This window comes from Pezoporus flaviventris, unplaced genomic scaffold (assembly GCF_033815535.1).
Source record: "Pezoporus flaviventris isolate CSIRO_AGI_PZ_B2104156 unplaced genomic scaffold, CSIRO_AGI_Pfla_v1 ptg000041l, whole genome shotgun sequence".
Classification (NCBI taxonomy): Eukaryota; Metazoa; Chordata; class Aves; order Psittaciformes; family Psittacidae; genus Pezoporus; species Pezoporus flaviventris.
In genome coordinates, this window is record NW_026892589.1 from 14,444,300 (window position 1) to 14,468,522 (window position 24,223).

General features: G+C 57.7%; 3 protein-coding genes across 5 annotated transcripts in view; 2 read left to right on the top strand and 1 right to left on the bottom strand.

Annotated features, from left to right (window-relative positions):
- Positions 1 to 2,491: 2,491 nt before the first annotated feature.
- On the top strand, positions 2,492 to 6,560 carry ASPHD2 (aspartate beta-hydroxylase domain containing 2). Its single transcript, XM_061466519.1, has 3 exons — positions 2,492 to 3,493; positions 5,406 to 5,519; positions 6,282 to 6,560. The coding sequence occupies exons 1-3, from the start codon at positions 2,686 to 2,688 to the stop codon at positions 6,389 to 6,391; spliced, it is 1,032 nt and encodes a 343-aa protein (XP_061322503.1). The 5' UTR covers positions 2,492 to 2,685; the 3' UTR covers positions 6,392 to 6,560.
- A 3,243-nt stretch (positions 6,561 to 9,803) lies between these two features.
- The window catches only part of HPS4 (HPS4 biogenesis of lysosomal organelles complex 3 subunit 2), a 233,425-nt gene continuing 219,005 nt past the window's right edge, over positions 9,804 to 24,223 (bottom strand). Inside the window, exons 1-13 of one of the 3 annotated variants that reach the window (XM_061466525.1) lie at positions 22,491 to 22,509; positions 21,357 to 21,447; positions 20,761 to 20,904; positions 19,723 to 19,830; positions 19,389 to 19,505; positions 19,167 to 19,261; positions 17,555 to 17,627; positions 16,883 to 16,916; positions 16,153 to 16,249; positions 14,896 to 15,802; positions 12,080 to 12,212; positions 11,483 to 11,591; positions 9,804 to 10,051 (exon numbers count right to left, since the gene is read on the bottom strand). In XM_061466525.1, coding sequence (XP_061322509.1) covers positions 9,880 to 10,051; positions 11,483 to 11,591; positions 12,080 to 12,212; positions 14,896 to 15,802; positions 16,153 to 16,249; positions 16,883 to 16,916; positions 17,555 to 17,627; positions 19,167 to 19,261; positions 19,389 to 19,505; positions 19,723 to 19,830; positions 20,761 to 20,847 — 1,932 coding nt within the window. In that variant the 5' untranslated portion in view covers positions 20,848 to 20,904; positions 21,357 to 21,447; positions 22,491 to 22,509 and the 3' untranslated portion in view covers positions 9,804 to 9,879. Of the gene's footprint in view, positions 10,052 to 11,482; positions 11,592 to 12,079; positions 12,213 to 14,895; positions 15,803 to 16,152; positions 16,250 to 16,882; positions 16,917 to 17,554; positions 17,628 to 19,166; positions 19,262 to 19,388; positions 19,506 to 19,722; positions 19,831 to 20,760; positions 20,905 to 21,356; positions 21,448 to 22,218; positions 22,283 to 22,490; positions 22,510 to 24,223 lie in introns of those variants that run through there. The other 2 variants (XM_061466523.1, XM_061466524.1) reach the window with 2 other exon arrangements.
- On the top strand, positions 22,344 to 24,044 carry SRRD (SRR1 domain containing). The gene is made up of 7 exons (XM_061466531.1): positions 22,344 to 22,438; positions 22,508 to 22,548; positions 22,632 to 22,768; positions 22,842 to 22,940; positions 23,027 to 23,181; positions 23,388 to 23,433; positions 23,717 to 24,044. Exons 1-7 carry the CDS (start codon positions 22,344 to 22,346, stop codon positions 23,939 to 23,941), a joined length of 798 nt encoding a protein of 265 aa, XP_061322515.1. The 3' UTR covers positions 23,942 to 24,044.

Here is a 24,223-nt window from a genome sequence, read left to right on the forward strand (position 1 = left end):
GGGTTGCGGCTGCCCCCCGCCCGCTGCGTGACACGCGGGACACCCGCACCCCGGGCAGCGCTGCCGCACCGCTGCCACGCGCTGGTGCCACCATGGGTGATGAGACCGGCGCCGGCGCCACCGCCGGGGTGGCCCCGTGGGGAAGGGGCGAAGCCCGCTCCGGAGCGGCGGCCGGCACCCCAGCGCCCCGAGGAGGCTCCGGTGCTGCTCCCGAAGGCGATGCCAAGCCGAGGACACCCCGCCACGCGTCCCCATCGCACATCCCCGTCAGCACGGGGCCCACGGCCTGGGGAGCCCGGCCGTGCTGAGCGGAGCCCGCTTGCCCCGGGCGATGCCGGGGTCCCCACGGAGCCACCGAGGTGCAACTTCTGCTGCATCGAAGCCTCTGTGCCTTCATTATGTAACGGCGCTGCTGCCTGGCACGGTGCTCGCCTCCACGTCCTGCACAACTTCAGTGCAGCCTGGAATCGATTCCACTCTCCCGGGCTGGCTCCGCCGGCTCTTACGAGCCTTTCCTCTGGTCTCAGACCGGGGGTGCCGGGGTCACTGCCTGCCTCGGTGCAGGGTGACAGCATCAAGCCACTCAGCAGCAGGTCCTGGCCATGCAGCACCCACCCGGCGCTGGCGCTCGGGACCCTGCCCTGTGGAAGGTGGGTTGGGGCAGGGTTGCCCCAGGGCTGCCTGTGCCAGTGCAGGAGGTGGCTGCGTCCCGAAGGGAGGCTCTGCACGAAGCATCCCTGTGCAGATCCTGGCTGCCAGGCTCAGGGCCAGGCAGCTGCACGCAGGCACAGGGGCTCACATCTCTGACTGCTCTCGTCGTCTCCCCCTCGTTCTGCCCCTTTGAGGTGCTGGCAGCAGCCCTGGGAAGCAGTGGGGCTGTGTTTGTGCCGTGCCACCCTTCTAGGGGACCCCGAGGCTGTGGGACTCCCCCCAGCTCTGCTCCCTGTACATTGGCTTCATCAGTCGGCTTCTGAAGGAGCCTGGCTGCTGGGCTGCTGCTGTCAGGGTGAGAGCCACCCTGAATACAGATCGTGGCAGGGCTCTGCCAGCATTCCCAGGCATGCTCTGGCACTACCAAGGAGCAGGGAGGGATTGTGCCGGCCTTAGGGAATACCCCTGGGTCTGGCTGCACCCTGGGAGCCAAGGCCTGGGCTGGAGAAAGCGACGTGTCTGTAGGGATGGGGGGAAGTTACCTTAACATTCCCGGGAGGCTGTGAACGCCACGTGGATTGCTGATCCCGGGATGGGGCACCAGGCAGCGCGCTGCAAGGAATGGATGGAGGGAGGTTACTGTGGGTGTAAAACTGCCCCAAGCCTTGCACCCAGCCCTGCACCAGGTCCACAGCAGCAGGGGCAGGTCCCAGCCAAAGCTCCACAAGCTGAAGCACATCACCATGGCCAGCAGCAGGGAGATGCACGGTCATTAACAGGCTGCAGGACCTCAGCTGGGAGCGGTTGGATGGTATTTGCCTTCCTTCCCTGCTAATAAACCCATCCTACTCCTCCAATCAGTGCTCCCACCAATGAGCTCCCACGGCATCTCCCTCCCCCCTACCTGTATCATCCTTGTGTTGCTCAGATGGGAGCTGTTTGCTCTGCAGCTCCTGTCAGGCTGCATCCCCCTGCCCTGCCTGGCACAGCACTAGCACACACAGGAACTGGATGGGAGCCCTTGTCCCTCACCCTGCGTTCAGTGCTCTGGGGCAGGTTGTGACCCTCCACGATGCCCAGCCTGAGCATCTGCTCTGTGTGCAGACCTGACCCGTGTTCAGCTGCTTCAGCTGCTGCACAGCAGTGATCACAGGGCTCTCCTCTGGTGCTGGCAGCACACTGAAGGTCAGGGTAGCTCCCAGCATGTTCCCAACCGGGTCTGTGTTTCCCTTCCATTCCTCACCCCCTCTTTGCCTCCTCTCTGGCTGCTCTGAGATGCCCAGGGATGGAGCATGGGGTGAGCAAACATCAGTCGTGGGTTTGAGGAGCTGGAGCATCTTTTGCCTGGGCTCCCGTGTCCCCGAGTGCCCTCATCCCGCTGGCCAAGCCTGGGCTCCTGCATCCCACCTCAGGGCTGTCAGCTCGGTCTCTGGAGGGAGAATCACTTCAGCGCATTTAGATCAAGGAGATAAACTGATGTGCTGCTCCATAGGGCTCTGAAGTGTCTGTTCCCAGCTTTGCCCTGCTGCCTCCTCAGCCAGGTTTCAGATTTGATAAGGCAGGAATGGAGGAGGGAAACTGGGGAGAGCAGGAGGAGACATCATTGCCCAGGGGTGGTGGGAGCGAGGGGTGAGAAAGATCTTCCCCCTTATTTTCCATTTGGGTATTTGTGGAGGATGCTGTTGGGAGGGATGGGGGTTTCTCAGCATGGGCTGACGTTGGGCTCTTGGGTTCCTTATCCATCATCCCCCACAGGAACCGGTGCCCCGGCTGCAGGGTCGCCGGGGGGAAGCTGCCTCCCTGACTCCTCCGGGTTTCTCTCCCCAGAGCCTCCCTCAGGATGATGGTGCCAGGAGCACCGGTGGGGACCCTCCCGGCACATCACTGCTGACCCCCTGGGCTTTCCCTGGCGCTGCTGCTGCTGCTGCTGCCCATGCCGGGCTCCCGCTGCCCCATGGCAGCCCCGGCGCCGCTGCACCGTGTGGGTGCCCCTGAGGCCCTCGAGCTCTGAGCGCCGCGCGCCGCCGCACCACCATGTCCATGGAGTGGCTGCTGGACTGGAGCTGGTCCCTGGACGGGCTCAGGGATTTCATCGCCACCGGCATCCAGTCCTTCCGGGACTGCGACGCCACGGCCCTGGCCGCCGTCGCCTGCCTGCTGGTGCTCTTCCTGTGGTACTGCTACCACGTGGGGCGGGAGCAGCCCCGCGCCTACGCCACCGTCAACGCCCTGATGCAGAGCGCCGAGGCCAACGGCGTGCAGAACGGGTTCGTGTTCTGCCACGCGCCCGAGTGCGCGCGCTGCACGCACCACGACGGCCTCAACCAGAAACTCTACCACAACCTGCAGGAGTACGCCAAGCGCTACTCCTGGTCCGGCATGGGCAGGATCCACAAGGGCATCCGCGAGCAGGGCCGCTACCTCAACAGCCGGCCCTCCATCCAGAAGCCTGAGGTCTTCTTCCTGCCGGACTTGCCCACCATGCCCTACTTCTCCCGGGACGCTCAAAAGCACGACGTGGAGTTGCTGGAGCGCAACTTCCAGACCATCCTGTGCGAGTTTGAGACCCTCTACAAAGCTTTCTCAAACTGCAGCCTCCCGCAAGGATGGAAAATGAACAGCACGGCCAGCGGGGAGTGGTTCACCTTCTACCTGGTGAACCAGGGCATGTGCGTGCCCAGGAACTGCAGGAGATGCCCACGGACGTACCGCTTGCTCGGGAGCCTTCGCACCTGCATTGGCAACAACGTCTTTGGGAACGCGTGCATCTCCGTGCTGAGCCCGGGCACCGTCATCGCCGAGCACTACGGGCCCACCAACATCCGCATCCGCTGCCACCTCGGTGAGTGCCCGGCGGGGGTCATCCTGCCCCCAGTGGTGCGGGGGGTGCCCAGATCCCAGAAAGGCCTCTGGTACCCTGAGATCGCGGAATCCCATGGTTTGGGTGGAAGGGACCTTAAAGCTCACCCAGCTCCAACCCCTGCCCCGGGCAGGGACCCCTTCCACTGGAGCAGCTTGCTCCAAGCCCCTGTGTCCAACCTGGCCTTGAACACTGCCAGGGATGGGGCAGCCACAGCTTCTCTGGGCACCCTGTGCCAGCGCCTCAGCACCCTCCCAGGGAAGAGCTTCTGCCTAAGAGCTCATCTCAGTCTCCCCTCTGGCAGGTTAAAGCCGTTCCCCGTGGCCTGTCCCTACAGGCCCTTGTCCAAAGCCCCTCTCCAGCTTTTCCCTTAAGGGGGCCACTAATTGCATCCCCAGGAGGAGCTCAGGTTTGCTGTGCTTTGGCCTGAGGGCAGTTTGGGGCTTGGGCAGCAGCATCCTCCCTAGCAGAGGGGGGTGCTCAGTGCCCGACCTCCCCAGGGTGCCCGGCTCAGCCCTGTGAGCGTTTCAGCTCCTCCTCCTGCCAACTGGGGCTCTTGCTGCTGCGAGATTCAGGGGTCTTGGGATTGCGGGTGCTCCCCGGGAGATGTGAGCAAAGATCCTGCTTTGGTGCGGATCCAGATGGGGAGTCCCGGGGTATCCCCCCGGGTGCTGGGCGCTGGATGGTGGCACCGGGCTGGGAGCTCCTGCAGGCACAGATGGCAGGACTGGAACCGGCACAGAGCGTGCCGGGGGAGGCACCGCACGGGCCCTGCTGGCAAACACCGACCGCGGCACAGCCAGCTCCTGGGTAAACACGCTCCGGCAGCGACTGCCCATTTATCCACAATGGGAAGCAGCCTGGAGAGCGGATCCGAGGAGCGTTCCAGGCCTGGGGACCTGGACACTGGCTCTGCCCTCGCTCTGGGGCGCTGGGGACATGCGTCCCCTTTGAAAGGGGCTGGGAGCGGTTCCTGGGGGGGACCAATGGCTCAGACCTGCCCCGGCAGCAGCACGGGACTGGGATCAGCTCTAGGGCTGGAGCAGCATGACCTGGGGAGATGAGCAATGCGGATCATCCCCTTGTCCTTCCATGTTTTCCAGCTCCAGCCAGGACACAGCACCGTGCCTGGGGCACGCTGACATCCCCATCTCAGTGCTGGGATCAGCTCTTGCGGTGCCCAGGACACGGATGCATTTCGGAGACAACCTGGCCTCTGATGCCAGCTCGCTCTGCAGGGCTAGAGCATCCATCAGTGTGGGCAAGGGCCTCTGCAGGGTTCGCTCCAACCCTGTGACTGCTGCTGAATGCACTGGGCCATGCTCAGGCACCAGCTCTGCCGCTCCAAGGGCCGGGCAGCATCCCCCAGGCACGGGTGCCATGGAAGGCTGCAGGCTCGGCTCCTCCTTTCCAGCTGGAGCATCTCCAGCTGAGGCCATTGTGCAGGGAAAAGGCTTTGGTGTTTGACGGCTTTGAAGCATCCATGAGGAAAGCAGAGCAGCTTCTGTGCTCCCAGCTCTCCCAGGCAGGCTGAGCCCCTGCTGCGCTCGCTGGGCTTTGGCATCCCTTTGAGATCCGTTCCTGCTGTGTTGTTACCAGTTATGATTCACGTGAGCTCTGACCCCTTTCTCCACCATGGCAGCATCCCTGGGGCAGGGTGACTGCACCAGCTCCAGAGCCCCCGGTGCTGCAGGGTGATGGGATCAGCCCTCAGGCTGGCCTGGGTTGCACTCGTGCTTTTAGGGACAGACCCATTGATTTCCCAGGTTGTCCTGCCCATGGAGAGCCTCTTCCCCACGCGGGGGTTGCAATGGAGCTCCCTGTTCCCATTCCAGGGCTGCTCCTCATCGCAGGGAGCCCGCCCTGACCCTGTCCTCTCTCTGTGTGCACCAAGGTCTGAAGACACCCAGTAACTGCGAGCTGGTGGTGGGGGGCGAGCCCCAGTGCTGGGCCGAGGGCCGCTGCCTGCTCTTTGATGACTCCTTCCTGCACACGGCGTTCCATGAGGGTAAGTGAACCCCAAGGGGAATCACGGTGCCCTGCGCCGGTGCCGTGCCGGGGCTGGGGAGCAGCAACGCTCTCCTTGTGGTCCTCCAGGGCTGGGCAGTGCAGCTCAGGCTCCGGTGCTGCAGCTGCAGCATCCTCAGAGCATTCCCACAGCTGCATCAGCCCAGCACTGACGTGCCCGCGGTGCCTTTGTCTCCTGTGCAGGGAGAGCAGCTTCCCGGCAGCCTGTTCCGCCTCTCCCATCACTGACAGAGCCCGTTCCGCTCCAGCTCTCCCGGATTAACCGGCATTAGCGGCTGATGGCGCAAACAGCCTCCGGCGGAGCTGCTCTGCGCAGGGGAGCCTGCGTGTGGAGAGAGGGGGAGAACAGAAGCTGTGGCTCCCACATCAGCCCTGCTGTGGGACTGGGAAGCGCTGCTCAGTGCAGAGCCGTGGGGCTGGGAAGGCTGGAACAGCGCAGCAGCAGCTCCCTGCAGGGCTCTGAGATGCAGTTGTGAGGAGGGCGAGCTCAGCATCCTGCCTGCGACGGGAAACCTCCGGGTCTGATTGCCCAGAGCTCTGCCAGGAGGCCCTGACCCTGTGCTGGAGGCGCTGGGCTCCCAGTAAGCAGCGGTTCAGGTGTTTACTGGGACCTGGCCCTGTACTAGCACACGCTCCGGGTACAAGCAGCAGCCTCCCAGCACGGAGCCCATCACCCTTGTGCCAGGGCGAGCATCATCCCACGGCAGCCGGAGCACAGCCTCACCGTGTGTTTCCCTCCCAGGTCCCCCCGAGGAGGGTCCCCGCGTGATCTTCATGGTGGACCTGTGGCACCCCAACGTGGCCGCCGCTGAGCGCCAAGCCCTCGACTTCATCTTCGCGCCGGGACGATGATGGCGCTGGCCGGGGCTCTGGGTTCAAGGGCGGCCGGGCCAGCTCGGCGCCGGCACCAGACGGGAGCTGCCTCCCGGCGCACGGCCTCGGGTCCGGGCTCTTGTAAATGGAAACCGCGACGTGTCCCCGTGCCCATCCCTCCCCTCCATCATCGGCTTCAGGGATTCTTTTCGCCTTCCCTCCGTGGTTCAGCTGCAGCACCACTCCCCTGCGTGTTCCGTTGCTACTGTGTTTTGCGGTGTTCAGAAGTAGAGTAACAAAGCCAAGGGTGTTCGTTTGAATGTGATGATGTAAAACTTCTCGTGGCCATCAACCAAAAACCCAACAAACGCACACACACACCCCCCCGGACAGCAGCCCAGCCCTGGCTTGGTCACAGTCCCTCCATGGATGGACAGATGCTGGGGGCTATAGGGGTCATAATGCATTCCCCAAGGCAGGGGCTGCTCCGTTGGGGTGGGTGAGGCAGTGCTCTGCCCACAGAGAGCTCCTGCACCATGATCCCAAGGGCTCCTGCTTCCTCTTCTTCCTGCTCTTTAATCTGAACCGAGGGTGTTATCGGTTACCGAAATCCCTTCCTCTCTTTATCTGCAACCTTGGGCTGCCACAGCTGGAGCTGGGCAGGATGCTGTTTGGAATGTGGCGCAGGGCTTTTGTTTCCCATAGGCTAAGGCCAGGGAAGAAAAGACATGAGCTTTCCTCTGCTGCTCCATCTTCTTTCCTCAAGCCAGGGCAAGTGTACAGAGGCAGCTCACACAGACCTGACAGCAAAGGGAAGGTTTCCAAAGGCAGAGGCCCCAGTGTCCTGCGCACACAACAACCAACACGCTTCTCCCAAAGGCCTCCAGCACCCAGGGTGTGGTTGGGGCTCTCGGGGTACGGAGCTACCATAGGGTTTATAACACAGCACCCATGAAGCACAGCCTGTGACGCTCACCCCATCCTGCACCTCTGCTCAGGAGGCGGCTCCAGGGACCCTGCGGGGAGGGAACACAGCCCCTTCCCAGCACGGTTTCTGGACAGGTTTTTCAGCGATTGGATGCAGGATAAGGCAGAGATTTCAGATACATCCGAGATGGTTTTTACACCTGTCCTGTTACAGACTATCTGACGTGCATGATTTCTACACGCATCGACTGCCCGGTGCCAGACCCTGCGGGAGCCGGTCACTGGCCCAGCGTTTGGCACCATTCATACAGTGGTGGATAAGCAAAGATTATCAATAAACAGTTGTGCTGAAAACAGACCGGGCTCTGCCTGCTGCTGTAACGAGTCACTCGCTGCGGGGTTGGATCCTGCTTCCTCCTGCAGCTCAGCAGGAGCTGGTGGGGAGAAATGCCTGGAAAAGCGGAAAGGCAGGAGCTCCAGGCTGCGATGGGGCCGGTTTCAAACAGCCACTCTGCAATACAACCATTAAGTCAAGGGCCTGGAACTCTTCACTGGCCTACCCCAAGACAACTTTCCTCTTAACAAAGGACAGCAATAGGTCCTGGTGGCCAGATGCAGCTCAAGAAGCAGGAAGGGAAGAGAGCAGCCCCAGCTGTTCCACTGCCGACAGACGGCACAGCAGATTGTAGTGGAAGATCCCTGACAGCAGGCAAAAGCATCTATTTTGTGCTTTGCTGCTGTGCCAAAACTCCCTCCTGTCCCCCTCAGGCTTTTCCTTCAACTTCTTCGTGTTTCCCAATGGAGCTCCCAACCGCTTCCCCAACACCCAGCGAGGAGCCAGCAGGATCTCCCTTGGGGGAGCAGAGCAGCCCGGAGCTGCCTCCCTGCTCCTGGCAGCCTAGGGCTTCCTCACCTCACCTCGGGAGCATCACTGAGGGAGCCTGGACTGGGGCTGCTGAGCAGGCAGAAAGGAGGTGGGGGAGGACGTCAGAGGAACCCAGAGCATCGCAAGACGGCTGCAGCACACAAGCATCTCCCCTCCTGCCTTCTCCCACCTCCGCATCCCTCACCTACACGGTGCCTCTCTGTGCTGCACTCCAGAGCCAGAGCAGCTTGTCCACAACTGTCTATCACCACAGCAGGAGGGCTCCCGGCTGGCTGCAGCTCAGGCTTCCCAAGGCGCATTCCCACCCACACTGCTGTTATCCAGAGCAAGCAGCAGCAGGAGCAGTGTCACGAGCATTCCTGCTGCTCAAACACCTCCTCCGCTGCCAGGGGGGAAGGCAGAGGCAATCCCTGCCCAGGCAGCCCTGAGCAGGCAGCCGGCTCTTCCCCCGGAGTCCCTGCCTGTCCCCGCAGCAGAGCTACCTCAGGAATCCCCCACTGTCCCAGTGGAACAAGCTGTGAGGACGGTGACTGCTGGGGCCAGCTCCTGGGGGTGCCCTGCTTACTCCACACGAGTCTTCTCACCACGATAAAGGCACCGACCTCCAGCACTCCTCATGTATCACCTGTAACAACCGGGGCTGCTGCTCAGCCCCACCAGCACAGGAACCAGGAGGAACGGGTCACTCAACCCCAACCCTCACACCAGGAGCCACAACACAACCCAGCAGTAAGTGGGACTCTGGCCACTGACACACAGAGGTTGGATGAGTCTTAAGACTCTTTTATTGTCACAGTGATGTGTATGTAAGGGCAGGCTCTGAACCAGCATAGGCACAGGTGTCCATCACCCGGGTCTAAGCAGCCATCACCAGCCATGGCAGGGACACGGGAAGAGAAGAGCTGCTGAGGAGCCAGAAACCCCCTTTGGTCCCATTAGCTTAAGGAGCTCCCACTTGCCCTCTGTCAACAGAGCACAGACACACTGAGCAGCGAGAGCCAGGAGGTGAAACAAGAGGAGGGAGGGGAGGAGGAGGGCAGGATTCATACCACCATCCCCATGGACCTGTGAGAGGCTGGCAGGCTACAGCTGCACGAGGCAGCAGGGCAGGCAGTGCTGGGCTGCACCATCAGCAGCCAGGCAGTGAGGAGGGACAAGGATCAGCTACAGGATAAAAACCTCCTGACAGTGCCTGTAGGAGGGTTATGAGTTTTGCAGCACTTGTTCTATTCCAGTTAATCTGAGAACATGCAGGCTCCATTAACCAAGGTAAGGCAGGGGAGCAATTCTATGGATTAAGATATAAATAAAGCCCCAGTCTGACCAGGGCAAGTAGGCACAGATCTCCAGGCAGAGGCAGCCTCTGACCACTGCCCCATAGCACAGTGTCTGTGTAGCTTAGAGCAAGAAGAGGTTTTCCTTTAGGTCAAGGCACTCCAGGAGTCTCTGCCCGTGGCAGCAGAGCATCATGAACAGAACCAGAGTCAATGTAAACCACGCACCTCAACACAGGTAATGTCTATCTTCAGGCTTTGGTAAGTACTAATGTCAATACCACCCTGCACCAGCACAGGGCAATGAGAGTGCCCCATGCTCAGGGCAGGGCAGGCTGGAGACCCCATGCACACAGCCTGGAGCAAACGGCTTTGAGATCCTATTGACTGGAGCTGAACGACCTTTCCACACGGGCCGAGACCTGCCCCAGTGCATCAGTTCAGAGCAGGTTCACCCCGTGCTTCAGCAGCTTCTGCTTGGCCTTGCTGGGCAGGCTGAAGGCGCTGTCGTGAGGGTTGGGAACGCCCGAGTTGCGGAGGGGAGCACCCAGCTGCTGGAAGTAGGTTTCCTGGACGGGGTTCCGGCAGGCGTACACGGCCGTGGCGGCGTTCCTGCAGGCAGGACAGGAGGCACCTCAGGATTTACAGCTCCGTGCAAGCTCCACCGCAGCTCGCTGGGCTGGGCACTGGGATGCTCACAGCACACTGGACTCCCAGCTATGCAGAGGCACTTTCAGGTCCTCAACAAAGGAACACAGAGCTAAAATGGCACTAAACCCTTGCAGGAGGGCACAGGGAACCAGACCCGGCATCCTAAAGTGTCCTATGTCACATCCTCTGTGACCCCCTCAGCAGCACTAACACCCACGCACACGGCCACCTTCTGCCCTTGCTGGCAGAGCAGCCCAGTGCATCAATAGCAGGTAAAGTGCTCCTTGTGCCTAAGACCCCTTCTCTCCTGGAGGAACCTGTCTCGCTGCTGCTGCCCACAAGCAAATCACAGCACAGGCTCTTTAGCTGCACCTAATGAAGCTCAGTCAATAGTCAGATACTATAAGCATGAAACTGAAATCCGCTACTCAGTATTCACCTGCAAGAGGGCTGGCAAGGAGCAAAGCAAGGGACTCTCCATTCCCTCAATGGAGGAAAGCAGCAACCGATATGTTTGCTGACACCCTTCTGTAACAACTCTCCATGAAAGCAAGCAGTTTTAGTCATCTTGTTACTCAGGCTGATTCACACATGGAGTTGCTTTTTTTGGGGCAACACAGAATACGCCAGCTTAGCTGGTGGAGGATTTAAGGAGCCAGTGAAACTAATGCTAAGCACGGAGATCTCCTGCACTGAGCGTATGATTCACATTCCCTTGGCAAGCTGCGTCGGGGAAGTGAAAGTGTAATTCCCAGAAGCATCTTTATTTCATCATGTTTTGGACAAACAGGCACGGCCAAGCAAGCGGAATCTCTGTGTTCCCAACAGAGCAGTGCTCCCGGGATCACCTACCGGAGCGGGGAGAGCAGGAGCATGAGCTCGGCTGTGGCTGCGATAAGAACATCTTGCCTGGTGCATTACAATTGAGTTTGCCACGCACGTTACGGCGTGTTTCCAACCCAACAAGCCATGCAAGAAAACAAAACCTAGGTTGCCAATTCTGGGTGCCTTTGGCTCCCAGCCGAGACGCACATTTATTAGGAGCAGTTATATTTAACACTGCGCCTTAGAACCTTATGGTGCCAGGAACTGGCAATATTCTAGCACTGTATCTTCATCCAAACCCATGGCACAACCCAGCTCTGCCTTCCCTTCACTGGCCTTGGCGGCACTCTGGCCTCTCAACATCCAGATCACACTACGGGCAGAATGTTAAGTATCTAAAAAGCAAGCCTCAGGGAATAAGGTGACGTGAGTGCCCCTTGGCAAGAGACACCGGTGTGACTACAGCGTGTGCCAGCCCTGGGAGAGGGGCTCCCCTCTTCTGCCCCCTCCGTGTGCCATGCAGCACTGCTGGGGCTGGAGGAGGAGGGAGTGCTGAGCACAGCTTACCGAACGATCACCTCTGAGGCAGTGGGAAGCTGGCTGAAGTCGGAGTGGATCAGCGTGGCAGCTCTCAGGAAGTGCCGATCCAGCGGGCCGGGCGCGTGGGGCAGGTTGGCTGCAGAACAGGAGTGAGGTGGGGGGGGGTTAAAATCCTGCTCTGTAGGAGCCTGCCCCACTTTACCGAGCAGGAAAGGCTGCGGACCTCTCCCACAGAGCCTGGAAATCTGCAGAACAGAGAGGGGCAACTTCAAAATCCCAGTGTGACCGAAGCAAAACCAGGGACTTGCACCACGCTCACATGCACAAACCAAAGCCCTGGGGTACCTCTCCCCACAGGTACACCCATCAGAGGGGTGACAAGAACGCCTGAGACCTGGGCCCCCGAGGATCACTGGGGCTCCTCTCCTCCCCTAAAGCACTTCTAGGCTGGAAAGAGCCAGGACACTGCTGGTGGGGCTGCCAGAAAAAGGGAAACATTAGAATGAGCTGGAGCAGTTCACATGGGGCTTTCTGCAGGTCTGTGGCCTATAGCAAGTTGCCTGAAGCATGGGAAAAGGTCACCAGAAACCCTGCCCTCCTCCTTATTCCCCCCTGAAGGCTCACCTGTGAGCACGTTCTGAATGCAGTCATAGTGAGTGAAGCTGTAGGTTGTCTTGGCTGAGGATGAGGAGTCTTTGGGCAGAGTCTCCCTCAGATGAACCTCGAGGCCGTTCAGAGAAGCCAGGCTGCTGTGGTACTGCAGAAAGGGCAAGAAGTGGCAAGTGTTAGAGCAGGAGCCCTGCTTGGCCTGGATCAGAGGGAGCTCGGGTGACTGATGTTGATTACAGAGGGACTGAACCCTTCCATGCTCTGCTGCTGCTGCCCAGGAAAGCAAATGAGTCTGAGACCGTACAAGTCAGTGAGAAAAGGGCATTCCAAGCTGGATCTAAGCCATTAAGCCACCTGATGCTATTAATTACAGGAAAATGCAAGACTCCATTAATTTACCATCAAACATTGCTCTCCGGGGCTCATTTTCACATCCTAGCCGTGACTTTCAGCCACAGGAAGGAGGATTCCTTTGGTGACCAGCCCTTATGACACCAGACAGACAGTACAACATTTGGATGCAGCTTTACCCACTTGGGCTGGATTTAGCTGCCTGCAGTACTACCCTGCAGCACTCAAGTAAACATCCTAATGGGCACCCAGCCTCTGCTCTGAGCTTCGGGCCAGTGCAGGCTGCAGGCACCAGGCTTCAAGAGAAGGAAGGAAAGAAAAGCCAAGGCAAGAGCCTCATCTGTGGGGTAATGACAGGCCCAGCACGGAGCAATGGACTCACACAACCATGTGCTAACATGAAAGCCAAGCTGCTTTCCTGGCTGTGCTGAGGCTCGCAGGCAGCAGGCAGGGGTCAGGCAGGGCTGGGCAGATTAACTCCATAATCCTCTGCTTTCCCGTGCCATGGAGAGGCTGCAGCCTGCATGGATCAGCAGTGCCCGACCCCACTGCTCATGGACCAGATTCTCTTCTCTGTGCAGTGAAATGAAGGGGTAAGACCTGAAGAGCAGCAGGAAGGAAGGCTGGAATCCTCCTGATCTGCAGGGAACGTCTGCTCTGGAAGCTGCCTTCCCTGAGGGATGATCAATGCTGTCTGCTCTCCTCAGCCATGCGAGTAGCATATTTTACCCTTCTTTGGTGTCATTCAGGAGCCTCAAAGCGTTCGACAAACGTTAACTACAACCCAGCTCTGACATCCCCGAGCGCTGAGGCTCATTTTTAACGTACAGATAAACAAAGGAACAGACAGGACGAGGTTATGGCTCAAACCCACCCTGATGCCAGCAGCAGAGCCCAGCTCCACCGCCTCCAACAACACCCCTCCTCCTGGGATGGAGGCGCATGCAATGCAATCCCGGGGCAAGGGGTATATCAGAAGAACCCAATCCCAGCACAACCCAGGACTGTTCTGCTCAGATGAAATCCAAAGCAAGAATATGCGGGATGGAAGCAGCACGTTTGGGAAAAGGGGAACCTGAAGGAACAGGGATTTGTCAGCCCCGGGGCATCACACAAAGGAAAATCAACCGAACTGCAGTGCTCCAGCGCCACGCTTGAGACTGAATGAACTGAGTGACAGGCTGAGCCAGGCTGGCCCTGTGACGGGAGGAGGACAGTGCAGTGTGTCACTAGCAGAGCTAACCCCCGCAACAAGGCATTCCACACACTAACACATCCTTAGGTGCTCCCTCCCATGGCAGGAGCTGCACAGGCTGCTGGGCATCACACCATCTCCGAGCACAGCCAGGCTGCAGCTGGAGGAGACCCAGAGAACCTCAGAGTTCTTTGCTATAAGGATGACCTTCAGCTCTCAAGACTGCCTGTATCTCCCTCTGTTCCTCCCACCAGAGAAGAGCTGGTAGAGCAGGAGGTGCCGTGCAGCTGGAGCCAGCAGAAAGGGAACAGGGCACAGTGCCATGCCTGGTGCAGAAGGCCAGGGCTGCCCCTCTGCTGACTGTGCAGCAATCCCCTCCTCAGCACACCAAGCCCCCCATGCTGTGTGGAGGTGGCATCTCCCTGCTCATGAGGGGACCACAGGCACAGCCTCCCAGTCCCAGAGCTCAGGAGGAAAAGGAGCAACCTTGAGGCTGTGCCGATGCTGGGAGCCAGCCTTAGCCTGAGCTTTCCTGCACCTTCCAGTCTGAGAGTAACGGAATTAGGTTGTTCCTATGGCAACTGCATATCAAAGAGGCCTCTGCAGCTTTGACTTGGATCCTGGTAGTGAGGCAGAGGCCAGGCAGCAGCTGCAGATCGATGCTTCTCCGGGAAGCAGGAATGCCAGGGGCCAGCACATCCTTCCCCCACAGCCCCATTAGCTGCACCAGGGCAGCAGGGAAGCCTGGGCACTGCAGCAAATCCCACACAGTAATGTGGGATTGCTCCAGAACAGCACCTACTTGCAGTGCCCAAAAGGCACAACCAATCCCTCCAAGCTCCTGGGCAGCAGCCAGATTTGCACCTCAACAGGAAGGGCTTCAGGGCAGACACCTCTCTGGTGCCTCCAGAGGAGAGGTGTGAAGGCGCAGAGAACAAACCTTGCCTTCCAACCGGCACCACAAACTGCCGGGCTTCCCCAACGCATCTCAAATCCAGCAGAGGCCTTGGCAACCGGCGGCGCTGTCTGGCGGTCACACCTACACCGCGGCACCGACAGACAACAGGAGCCTCCCGTGAGACAACGCTCTCACCTCTCGGGCTCGCTGCCTCCCACGCCGCTCTGGTCGCGGTGCTGAGCCTCAAGCCAACCGGCTTTGCCTTGCACTGCACAGAGCAGGTGAGGAAAGAGACGGGAGGTGCGAGGCGATGCTCCTCGGCTGTCACCCACCACCACCAGGCAAGCAGCAGCATCGCTGCACGTGTGGAAGAGCTTCCCCACTTACCACGTCCTCGATGGAGCTCTGCTCCTCTCGCAGGTGATCTTCAGCCAGGAGGGAGAGCACAAGGCCCTTAACGCAGTGAACGTACAAGCTCATCTGAACTGGTGCGCAGGGTCTGCTGGACTCCGCACCAGCCTGGGCTCCCAGACCGTCCCCCTGAGGTGGGCAGCCCCTGCTCTCTGCTGGGTCACCAGGCAGGCTCTCCTGAGCCTCTGCAGCCAGCAGCCGGCTCCTGCTCTGGAGCTGTGGTTGTACAGCAGTGGCTGGACAGTCCAAACCCTGCACGCTGCCACCAGCTGCACTGCTGCTCTTCCCAGAGACACTTCCTTGGCTCACAGCCCCTTCCTCATCTTGGTCACTCGATTTCCTTCTGCTCAGCTCTCGGGCAGGGGAGCGAGCAGCTGGATTGCCACTGCCTGCATGATAGGTCTGGATACTGTTTTGCTCAATATAAGAGTCCAGCGGGGATCTCCTCATGTTGTAACTCTCATGCTCTTGGCTGTAAGGGTTTGGAAAGAAAAAGCCTTCCAGATTTGGACCTGTGGTTTGAGCATATTCAGGAGTACGGAGTGTGGAAGGGCTTGGCAGCTGCTTCATGTCTCTCTCTGATGGAAAAGATGCTTTTCTACTGAGCTCTGAGCTTCTGTTGTCTCCTCTGCTCAGTTCTGCGGTTGAAGAGTTCTTTGTATTGGCTTCCATTTCAGGGAAGCCCTTCAAAGGCACAATGTTTGCAAGGCTGCCTGAGCACACAGCATCTTCTGGGGCAGCTGCGCCTGAAGCTTGCTCAGGGGACTCCAGCACAGAGGCATTATTCAGGTCTTGGGTTTCAGGAACTCCTCTTGATTCTGAAGCTTCCTGGGAGCGGAGAGCATCCCCCTCTCCTCTACGGCTTGCTGGGGACATGGATGACCTAGTGGGAGACAAGTTTGGAGTTCTTACACACCTGGTAACACTATCACCTCCTGGCAGCATTCAACAGCTCATCTATTCTCTGCTACAAAGAGCAGCTACCTCACAAAAGGATGGGCTGAGGTCTAACACAGGTGAACAGCACAGGCCTCTCACACTGCAGGCTCAGGGAGCACCACTCCCTTGTCACAAAGCACAAAGGCTTTAAGCAGCAGCAGAGCTGAGACACAGCAGAAGATGGCAGCTGGTCTGGGGAACAGCTCTGCTTGAGGCTGCTTCGCACAGAGACATGGACACCACGTTAGCTCCCTTGAGGCAAGAGCCTCCCTGTGCGTCACATCCATCCCATACCTGGCCATCCACTCCACAGGAAAGTCTCGGAGCACAGAGACCTCATCTTTTGTTAGGAACACCGGGATGATCCGGACACCCTGCGGCAGTGAGGAACCTGCAGGAGCAATGGGGGTGTGAGGATTAAATAAATATGTGCCAGCATAAAGAATAGAAGCCAAACTCCATCAACCCAAAGGCTTCTGCAGGAGGAGAAGGCACGCGTTCATCCTGCATCCCAGGTCACCACCAACTGGTCACATCTAACTGGGCAGCATCTTCCCATCCTCCTCATACACTTAATGCCTGATGGTTTCATTTTCCCTTAGTGTTTTCTCCTAACCACCCTGTCAGAATAGCTACAAACTGATGCTCAGAAGCAATGACTGAAGGTTTGGCCTGCAAGCATCAGCCATCTGTTTCCAGGGCTCCACCAGTGGCCAACTAGGCACATGGGTAAGTGGAATTAAAGCAGGCATCTTGGGAATCTGCAGAACTGACAACTAAACCCAAAAGAGCAAACTCCTTCACTCAGCCAAAGGAAGGAACTCGTTCTGATTACACAACACCCACTGGCACATGCTGACTAGTGACAGCAACCTCCTCAGGGATATACTCCTGCACCCAGGCAGAGCTTTAACATGAATCCCAGAGAACCAGCTCACGCTCTCCCTGCACAGAGCACAGCCCCAGAGTGTATGCTGCCGCTGGGCACTTGGGACCCACATGCTGCAGCTGGATGGATGCTCACCAGGCCCCTGCTGCTCCTCACCTCCAGGCTCACCCTGAAAGAAAGGCAGGAATCAGCCCCATGGCGTGACTCAACATTCCATCAGTGCCACCCAGACATCAATCCCAGCCTCCCTGTGACCACAGCACACCCCAGACCATCCCCTTCAGCAAATGCTGTGACTGCTTTACCATGGTGGTTTGTTCCTTGGGTAGCCCTCAGAGTCAAGGGGACTTCCCAAGAACCAAATACCTGAAAGCAAGGACAAATACCACAATTTGCCATTACTGCCTGCTCAGGGCAGAGTAAGAGCACAGGCCTTCCTCATACCTGTTCTTGAGGGCTTTTTTGAAGAAGATCTTGAACCACATAAATAATTACTTTTGACAAGTTTTAACATACAAAAATGGATCTGTGTCACTTTCAGACATTCATGTTGTGTTTTTACCATTAAATGCCTAAAACTTGGCTCAAAAACATCACGTAGATGAGAGTTCATTAATTCAGTAACAAAGATTGAAAAAAAGAGCAAACTCCTAGTGCAAAAGCCTTGACCCCTTACTAAATCATAACTAATAAAAGCTTTTAGCACCAGCATCAATATTTGTCCTTCCTGGTAACACGTGACAAGAGCTCCCACATCACATCCTCACATATGATACCTGCACGCAGGGAAGGTGTCCAGCAGCTTACCTGGCCTGGAGCCTCATTGCCTTGGAGGAGAACTTTGGCAGTGAGAGGAGGGGGCAGCTGGGTGCTCACAATCCTGAAAGGACAAAGTCATCCCTGAGCAGTGCCACTTCCCAAAGCTCAGCCACAGACTCCCATCGCTCCGCACCAGGAGAGGCAGCACAAGCAGTGATGCTCACACCAGACTTTACTGTACCCTGAGCAACCTGAGGGTGCTGCAAGGCCCCACTGCACAGCTCAGTAACCTCTGGGGAGACACTAAGGTTCCCCTGCACCACCACCTCTCCCAGTCCTGGCAGACACCCCGCAAGGGTCAAGGAGCCAGCCCCAGACACAGGTTGACGCCAACCCATGGCCACATAAGAGCAACACAGCTGTGTGACCCACAGGATCCCTCGTCCCCTTCTTTCCTTTGGGTCACTGCCACTCTGAATTCAGGCAAACCACCTGCTGGCATCTACTTTGGACCAATAAAGGTGGTTTTACTAAGACCTAAACCACAATTCATACAGGCTTCCCACCACACCATGAAGAGCTGTGGGCAGTAGAGAAGACTCAGAGAGCAGCCCTCAACACCCTGCAGCACAGGCCCCTTGGATGGGGCTTCCAAAGCCGTTCCTGTTCTTCCCATCTACATCTTGAAACCCACATTCTGGAGATCCTCCAAAGACTCTAAGGAGTTTAACTCAAGTACAAAGCCCTTTGCAGTGTTCTAGTAAGATTTAGAGCTCAGAGAACTCATGACATTTGGTGACAATCTCTAGCAGACAGAGCAGAGATACAAATCACACACACTGGTTAGGCAGGAGCAGGACAGGACTCTGTTCAAGTCAGACATCCATGTCCAGTCTAAGGTGCTGCAGTGACTCACTGTGTCCTGCCTGCAAGTCTGAGATCACTCTATTAAACCCGCCTGGCCTGCCTCTGCCAGCCTGGAAAGATGAACACGTTGTGGCTTGTTTCCAGTGCTTGTAAAAGGTGTTACAGGAACAGTTTATGCCAAAGAAAAATGGTGCTTGAATGCTCTTGCCAAGAAATGCTCAGAACTTGCCACCTCCTGTCTTTCAAGGCCACCTTTGAGGCTTTCCTCGATGTCGCTCACATCTGCAGCATCTTCACCTACGGGCAGTGTTCAGCTGAGAGAAGCCAGCACTTCTCATGGGAAATTCTGGCTCATTCCTCTGTGCACTTTCTCTCAGTGCAGACAGCCAACAAGTCAGTCAGAAACACAGACACACACACACGTTCAGGAGAACACTAATGGGGAAGAGTAACGTTCACACAGCTTTCTTAAGTGACTTCCACCTAAAAAGCCAAAGGAGTTCAGTCTTCATGTCCTGTTGGACAGCAGAGTGTTACTGAAACCCAAACCTTGCATCTCCTCATGCTTCCATTCCTCTCACTTACCAACACAAATAACCACTCACCCTCTGTGACTACACCAGCAGACAGGGACCACCCTGCCTGAAGCACTGATGCTCCTACCAATAAGCAGCAGCTGTGTGCTCAGCTTGGCCCTTTGCCCTGCTACCTGGATGCCCTCTGGAAGCACAGCCCTGCGAAGGGGCAGATGCAATGTGCAGTTAACCCTTTAGGTAAGGCTGTGGTTACTTACAAACCCTTGTAGAGAATGCAGCCTGCCAAAACATACGGAGATCGCTGGCAAGTCTGCAAGATGAGAGCTGCTTTCAGTAAAAGCAGGGGGTCCACCTACATGGGGAGAACAGCAGAAGTGAGGCCAGAGAACCCTAGGAAATACTCAAAGCAGCAAATAACCACAAAACCATTGGCATTAAGGCAGCTTTAGAACCAGACACTGCAGAGAACAGGCTCCTACCCTGGTTTTGTCCAGATTCCAGAGAGAATTGAAAATCCTGTGGAGGTCACTGGTGTTTTTCTGGATATGTTCAATGTACCTGTCCCACTGCCTGCTCAGCTCCTCCTGGGGAAGTGCCTGTGGATGACACAAGTGCACATACTGTCACTGCACAGGCCTCGGTGTCCTCCCCACACTACCCTGGAGTAACAGCAGGATGGGACTGGGCACTTTTCCAGTCCCAGTTCTTTGATACATGAGCTTATTCTGCCCCTTGCTAGCAGGAAGGCAGCACGTGTGTGCCTGGGCAGAGCTGGGCCACTATGGGAGCGTTTCAGAAGAGATCTCCATTTACCATGTACGCACGGCGCACAGGCCCGTTGTAGAAGGTGAAGAGGCTGATGAGCTGCTCCAGAAACCGCCGGCAGCTGATGTCAGGGAGCTCCACAGCACAGCCCAGAACCTTTAGGACAGAAAGCCATGAATGAGGTGTGGTTACTGACAAAACCCAGGCGCAGCAGGTGAGAACAACTCTTGTCGCCTTTCAGTGAGTGTCAGAGGCACACAGGCAGCTCTGTGGCAGGCAAACATCCCCCAGATTCACAAGTCAGCTGAAGAGGAAATGCAAAAATACCCACAGAAGAGCCCTGGCACAGACAGGATAAACAAATGATGTCAGAAATCCAGCGTTTCAGACACATTCCCTTCCCACAGGAGATGACTGAGCCTGGTGCTTTAATGGCCAAGAACGTTTTCCTGAGATGAAGTAATACTCAAATTAACTTATTATTTACAGCTATGGAAATGCTTTCCTTAGGCTCTGAGAGAAACAGAAGCACCAGGAGGAGAGCCTCAGGGAGAGCCCAGCCATTGCCAGTTAAATCAGTCTGACAGGTCCCAGCCCGGCTGCCTAGGGATGGTTTGGAGCAGTTTTATCACAACTCTGCTGCACACTGTTCCTTACACCCTGAATGCTGACACTGACAGAGCTCTGCAGCAGGGAATGCTGAGGGTTAGAAAGAAAGAATAATCAGACTATCACAAACAGGGAGACTGAGTCCTGATTATAAGCTGCAGCACACGGATCCTGTTTCCAGCCATCACCAGTAACCCATGGACACACATCAGGATATGGACCTCAGTGTTTTGCAGCCACTGCCAGGCACATCTTATGAAACAGGTTAGGTGTGGACACACAAATGAGGGGTGAACGCAGCTGCAGGTTGCAGTAAACAATATTTAAACCACCTTGCAATGCAGGGTTGTGCACGGCAAGTTCTCACCCAGCTCTCCCCGGGTCCATACCCTGGAAGAAAAGCCCTTCTGCTTGCTACAGCAGCTCAGACTCTCGCTGCTTTTGCTCTGTGGCTGCCTGCAGAGCCCCTGCACTCACCCACAGGTAGTCTCCATCCACTACAACTGCAAACTTGAGCTTCCTGAGACGAATGAGGCTTGGAGGCACTCCAGAAATCTCAGTCATGCAGCGCACCACGCCGGCAATCTGTCCACACAGCAGCTCCTGCTGGTCCGGGACAGTCTGCGGAGGAAGGCAGGGAAGAAACAGGGCTGGCTTCTTTGGTTCTGAAAGGACTTGGAGTAAAACCCGCCACTGTATTCAGGTATAAATATAAATGAATTATAAGGTCAAGTCAATTCCAAATCAAACACAGCAGAGCAGGCATTCAAATCATCACTGAGAGCTTATTTAGGGGAACTTTCATCCCTCACGAGTTTATTCCCATCCTCAGGACAGACCTGGACTCTGCTGGATGACCAGAATCCCCAGAGAAGAGGCCATCACCCACACCAAGCTCAGAACCACAACACTTCTCTGCCCTGGGTCTGCTGGAGCAGAACTCCTCTCCCCCTGGGGCTGGTTAAATCAAAACCAGACTGAACCCAAAGCCATGCCTGGGAGCCCGATCATTCCTGAACCAGAACCATCAGCACGGACTCACCACGCAGGGATGGAAACAAAAGCAGCGTTACCTGAGGAGGGTAGAAGTAACAAATCCCGGCACTTGTAGGATCTCCTTCTTCCTTCACCTTCGAACCATCGTACAGGAAAAAGTAATTCCACCTAAAACCAAGGCAAAGCATGCACACAAGCGATGGTATGGTTGGAAACACCTCTCTCCATTAGTTCAGGTAGAGCAAGGAGAAGTCGTTACAAAGGAAGAGACGCTGCTCTTACGCCACCACACCGAGTTCAGACACAAAAACGGCACTAAAAGGCTCCCACCCCATCAAATTTAACCACTTTTGTGTGCTTCACATAGGCTCCACAAGCAGCAGAGACACGAGGAAGGAGGCCTGGGCTCGCAGAGCACAGGGAGCAGGTATCGCAGAGCGTTAACCACACACAGCCCAAGCGCTCCCACAAGCTGCTGCTGTTCATTCGGTCACTGCAGGTAGAGGGGCCTTGGGGAGCACAAGGGGGAGGCTTCCCCCAGAAGGTGGCCTACCCACAGCACCGCTCAGCTCCCAGTTCCAACCACCGCGTGCGGGGTTTTGCCTACCCCTACTGGTAAGGAGCCGGTAAAGAGCTGTTTCTCCCCGTACAGCCCGTTACAAGCTCGGCACACGGCAGCTTCCTGCAGGAGCAGGGGAACGCTGAAGCCAAACGCAAAGACGACCCAAAGGGGATGCTGAAGCACCAAGTCCCTGCCCGGCCAAGGGGACAAGGCCGGATTCAGCCGCCGGCCGCCGCTGCCCGCTCCTGGGGGAGCCGGGGGGTCCCGGGGGTGCGGGTGCTGCTCCCAGCGGGTGAAGGGAGCGCCCCCCGCCCGAACCGGGACAACGCGGCGCAGCCCGGGCCGCACAGGGAAGCGGGGCTGGGGCCGGGTCTCACCAGGGCGCGGGGCCGGGCCCCGCCATCGCTGCCGGGCCACGGCGGTGCCGCTGCGCAGCCCGCTCCTGCCGTAGCCGCTTCCGGTCCCATGACGCCCCACGTGGCCGCGCTACGGCGGCCGGGGCATGGCGGCCATGGGCGGGTGGCGGCGGCGGCGGGGCCGGGCGGCGGCGGAGGACGAGGAGGGCAGCGCGGTGCTGCGAAGGCTGCGGGAGGCGCGGTGAGAGCTCGGCCCCGGCCCCGCGGCCCCCGGTGCCGCCGCCCGCGCTGACCCGCGCTCTCCCCGCAGGGACGATCTGCTGAGCTCCGGCTTCTGGGCCGCGAGCGCCGGTGCGTGCGGCGGTGCGGGGCGGGGGGGGAACAGGCCGCGGCCCGCGCCTCACCGGGTCTGACGCCTTTCTCCGTGCCCGCAGGAGCCGTGCGGGAGCCGCTAGGCCGCAGCGGGGAGCCGCCCGCCCGCTGCGTGTGCTACGGGCTGGGCCGGTTCGGAGCGTGCCCCGCGGCCCGGTACCAACTGGCGTTCCTGCTGCTGCTGCTGGAGGAGCTGCGGGTAGGGCTCCGGTACCGGCGTGGGGGGAACCAGCGATCGGGGGGCCCTGCTCACGCCGCCCCTCTCCCCGCAGGTGCCCCCCGGGCAGTGCTCGCTCTTCGACCCCGTATTTTCCCCGCGGGAGGCGGCTGCTCTGCGGCAGCTCGGGATGAGGCTGCTCCCCGAGAACGAGGTGAGCGGGGCCCGGCGGGGCTCGGGGGTTGTTACCGTCTGTGCTGCGCTGCTGGAGAGCGGCTGTAGCGTTGTTGTACCCCGCAGGAGGGGAAACACGACGTTGAGGGATCAGCCACGGTGTTCTACATGGTGCACTGCGGGAAGGCCCTGTACAACAACCTGCTGTGGAGGAACTGGTCTGCAGAGGCCCTGTCCAAAATGGTCATCATCGGGAACAGCTTCCGAGGGATGGAGGAGAGGTGGGTGCACCTGCGGGAGGGGGGACGAGGCCTCCAGCGCTGCCTTTCTTCCTTTACGCTGTTGTTTCTGACACTGATTTCCATCTTCTGCTCCCTTTCTTGCCGTCTGGTTTGCAGCCATCAGCCACCTCCTCTGTCCCCCACACTGATGTACAATGGCTGTCTGAATTCAGAGTGTTGTCTAATGCTACCTTCTGTCATTCCAGGCTGTTGTCAAGAGTATTGGAGAGAGATTATTCTTATATAGCAAAGGTAAGGGACCCTAGTTTGTTAACATCATGGTTTTGTGTTGAAAGTGTCTTTTATTGAGAAAGGGAGTTAACTGCACATGGGAGAGGGTGGGTATTTTTAAGCCTTGTTTCCTGGCTGCCACAATATAAAAATGAATCACTTCAGACTCACTCTTACCTGCAGAATGCACTGCACATGGGTTGAGCTTAACATAACACCAGCCTCAGCTTCACTGACTCTTAACTGGACTTCTCTGACAAGTTCTTCTCCATCACACGTAACTCTTTCCCCAAATGCTCTCTAGGTTTTGAAAGCGACAGAGGAAGCAGCACTCCCCACTCACCCTCGCTACCTGGACACCTTCAACGACACCTCCATCCACTGGTTCCCCCTCCAAAAACTGCAGCAAATCTCCCCAGAGGTCTGGGACTTCCTGGAGGAGCCAATGTACCAAGACTGCGAGGACTTGGAGATCATCAGGAGGGAGGATGGAGCTGAGCGGTGTTGCTCTGCTGCCGCTAAGGCCTGAGCCCCTGGGGCCATGGCTCTGCACATGGCAGCTTTGCAGCAAGGCTCAAGCATGGACGTGGTGGTGTGCTCTGCCATTAAGTGGCAGCACCCGAACCATGTGCACAAGGGGACAGTTTGTATCTTATTTAATAAAAGGTAAAGCTGTGCTTTCAGTTATCTCAATGACAGCACATTAATTTAATTAAAACCCACCTCTCACAGGGCAGCAGCACATGGTCTCTGATCTGCTGGGAAAAGGTCCCCTGACGTTCCAGCTCTGGGCTAATGGACAGAGGGGTCC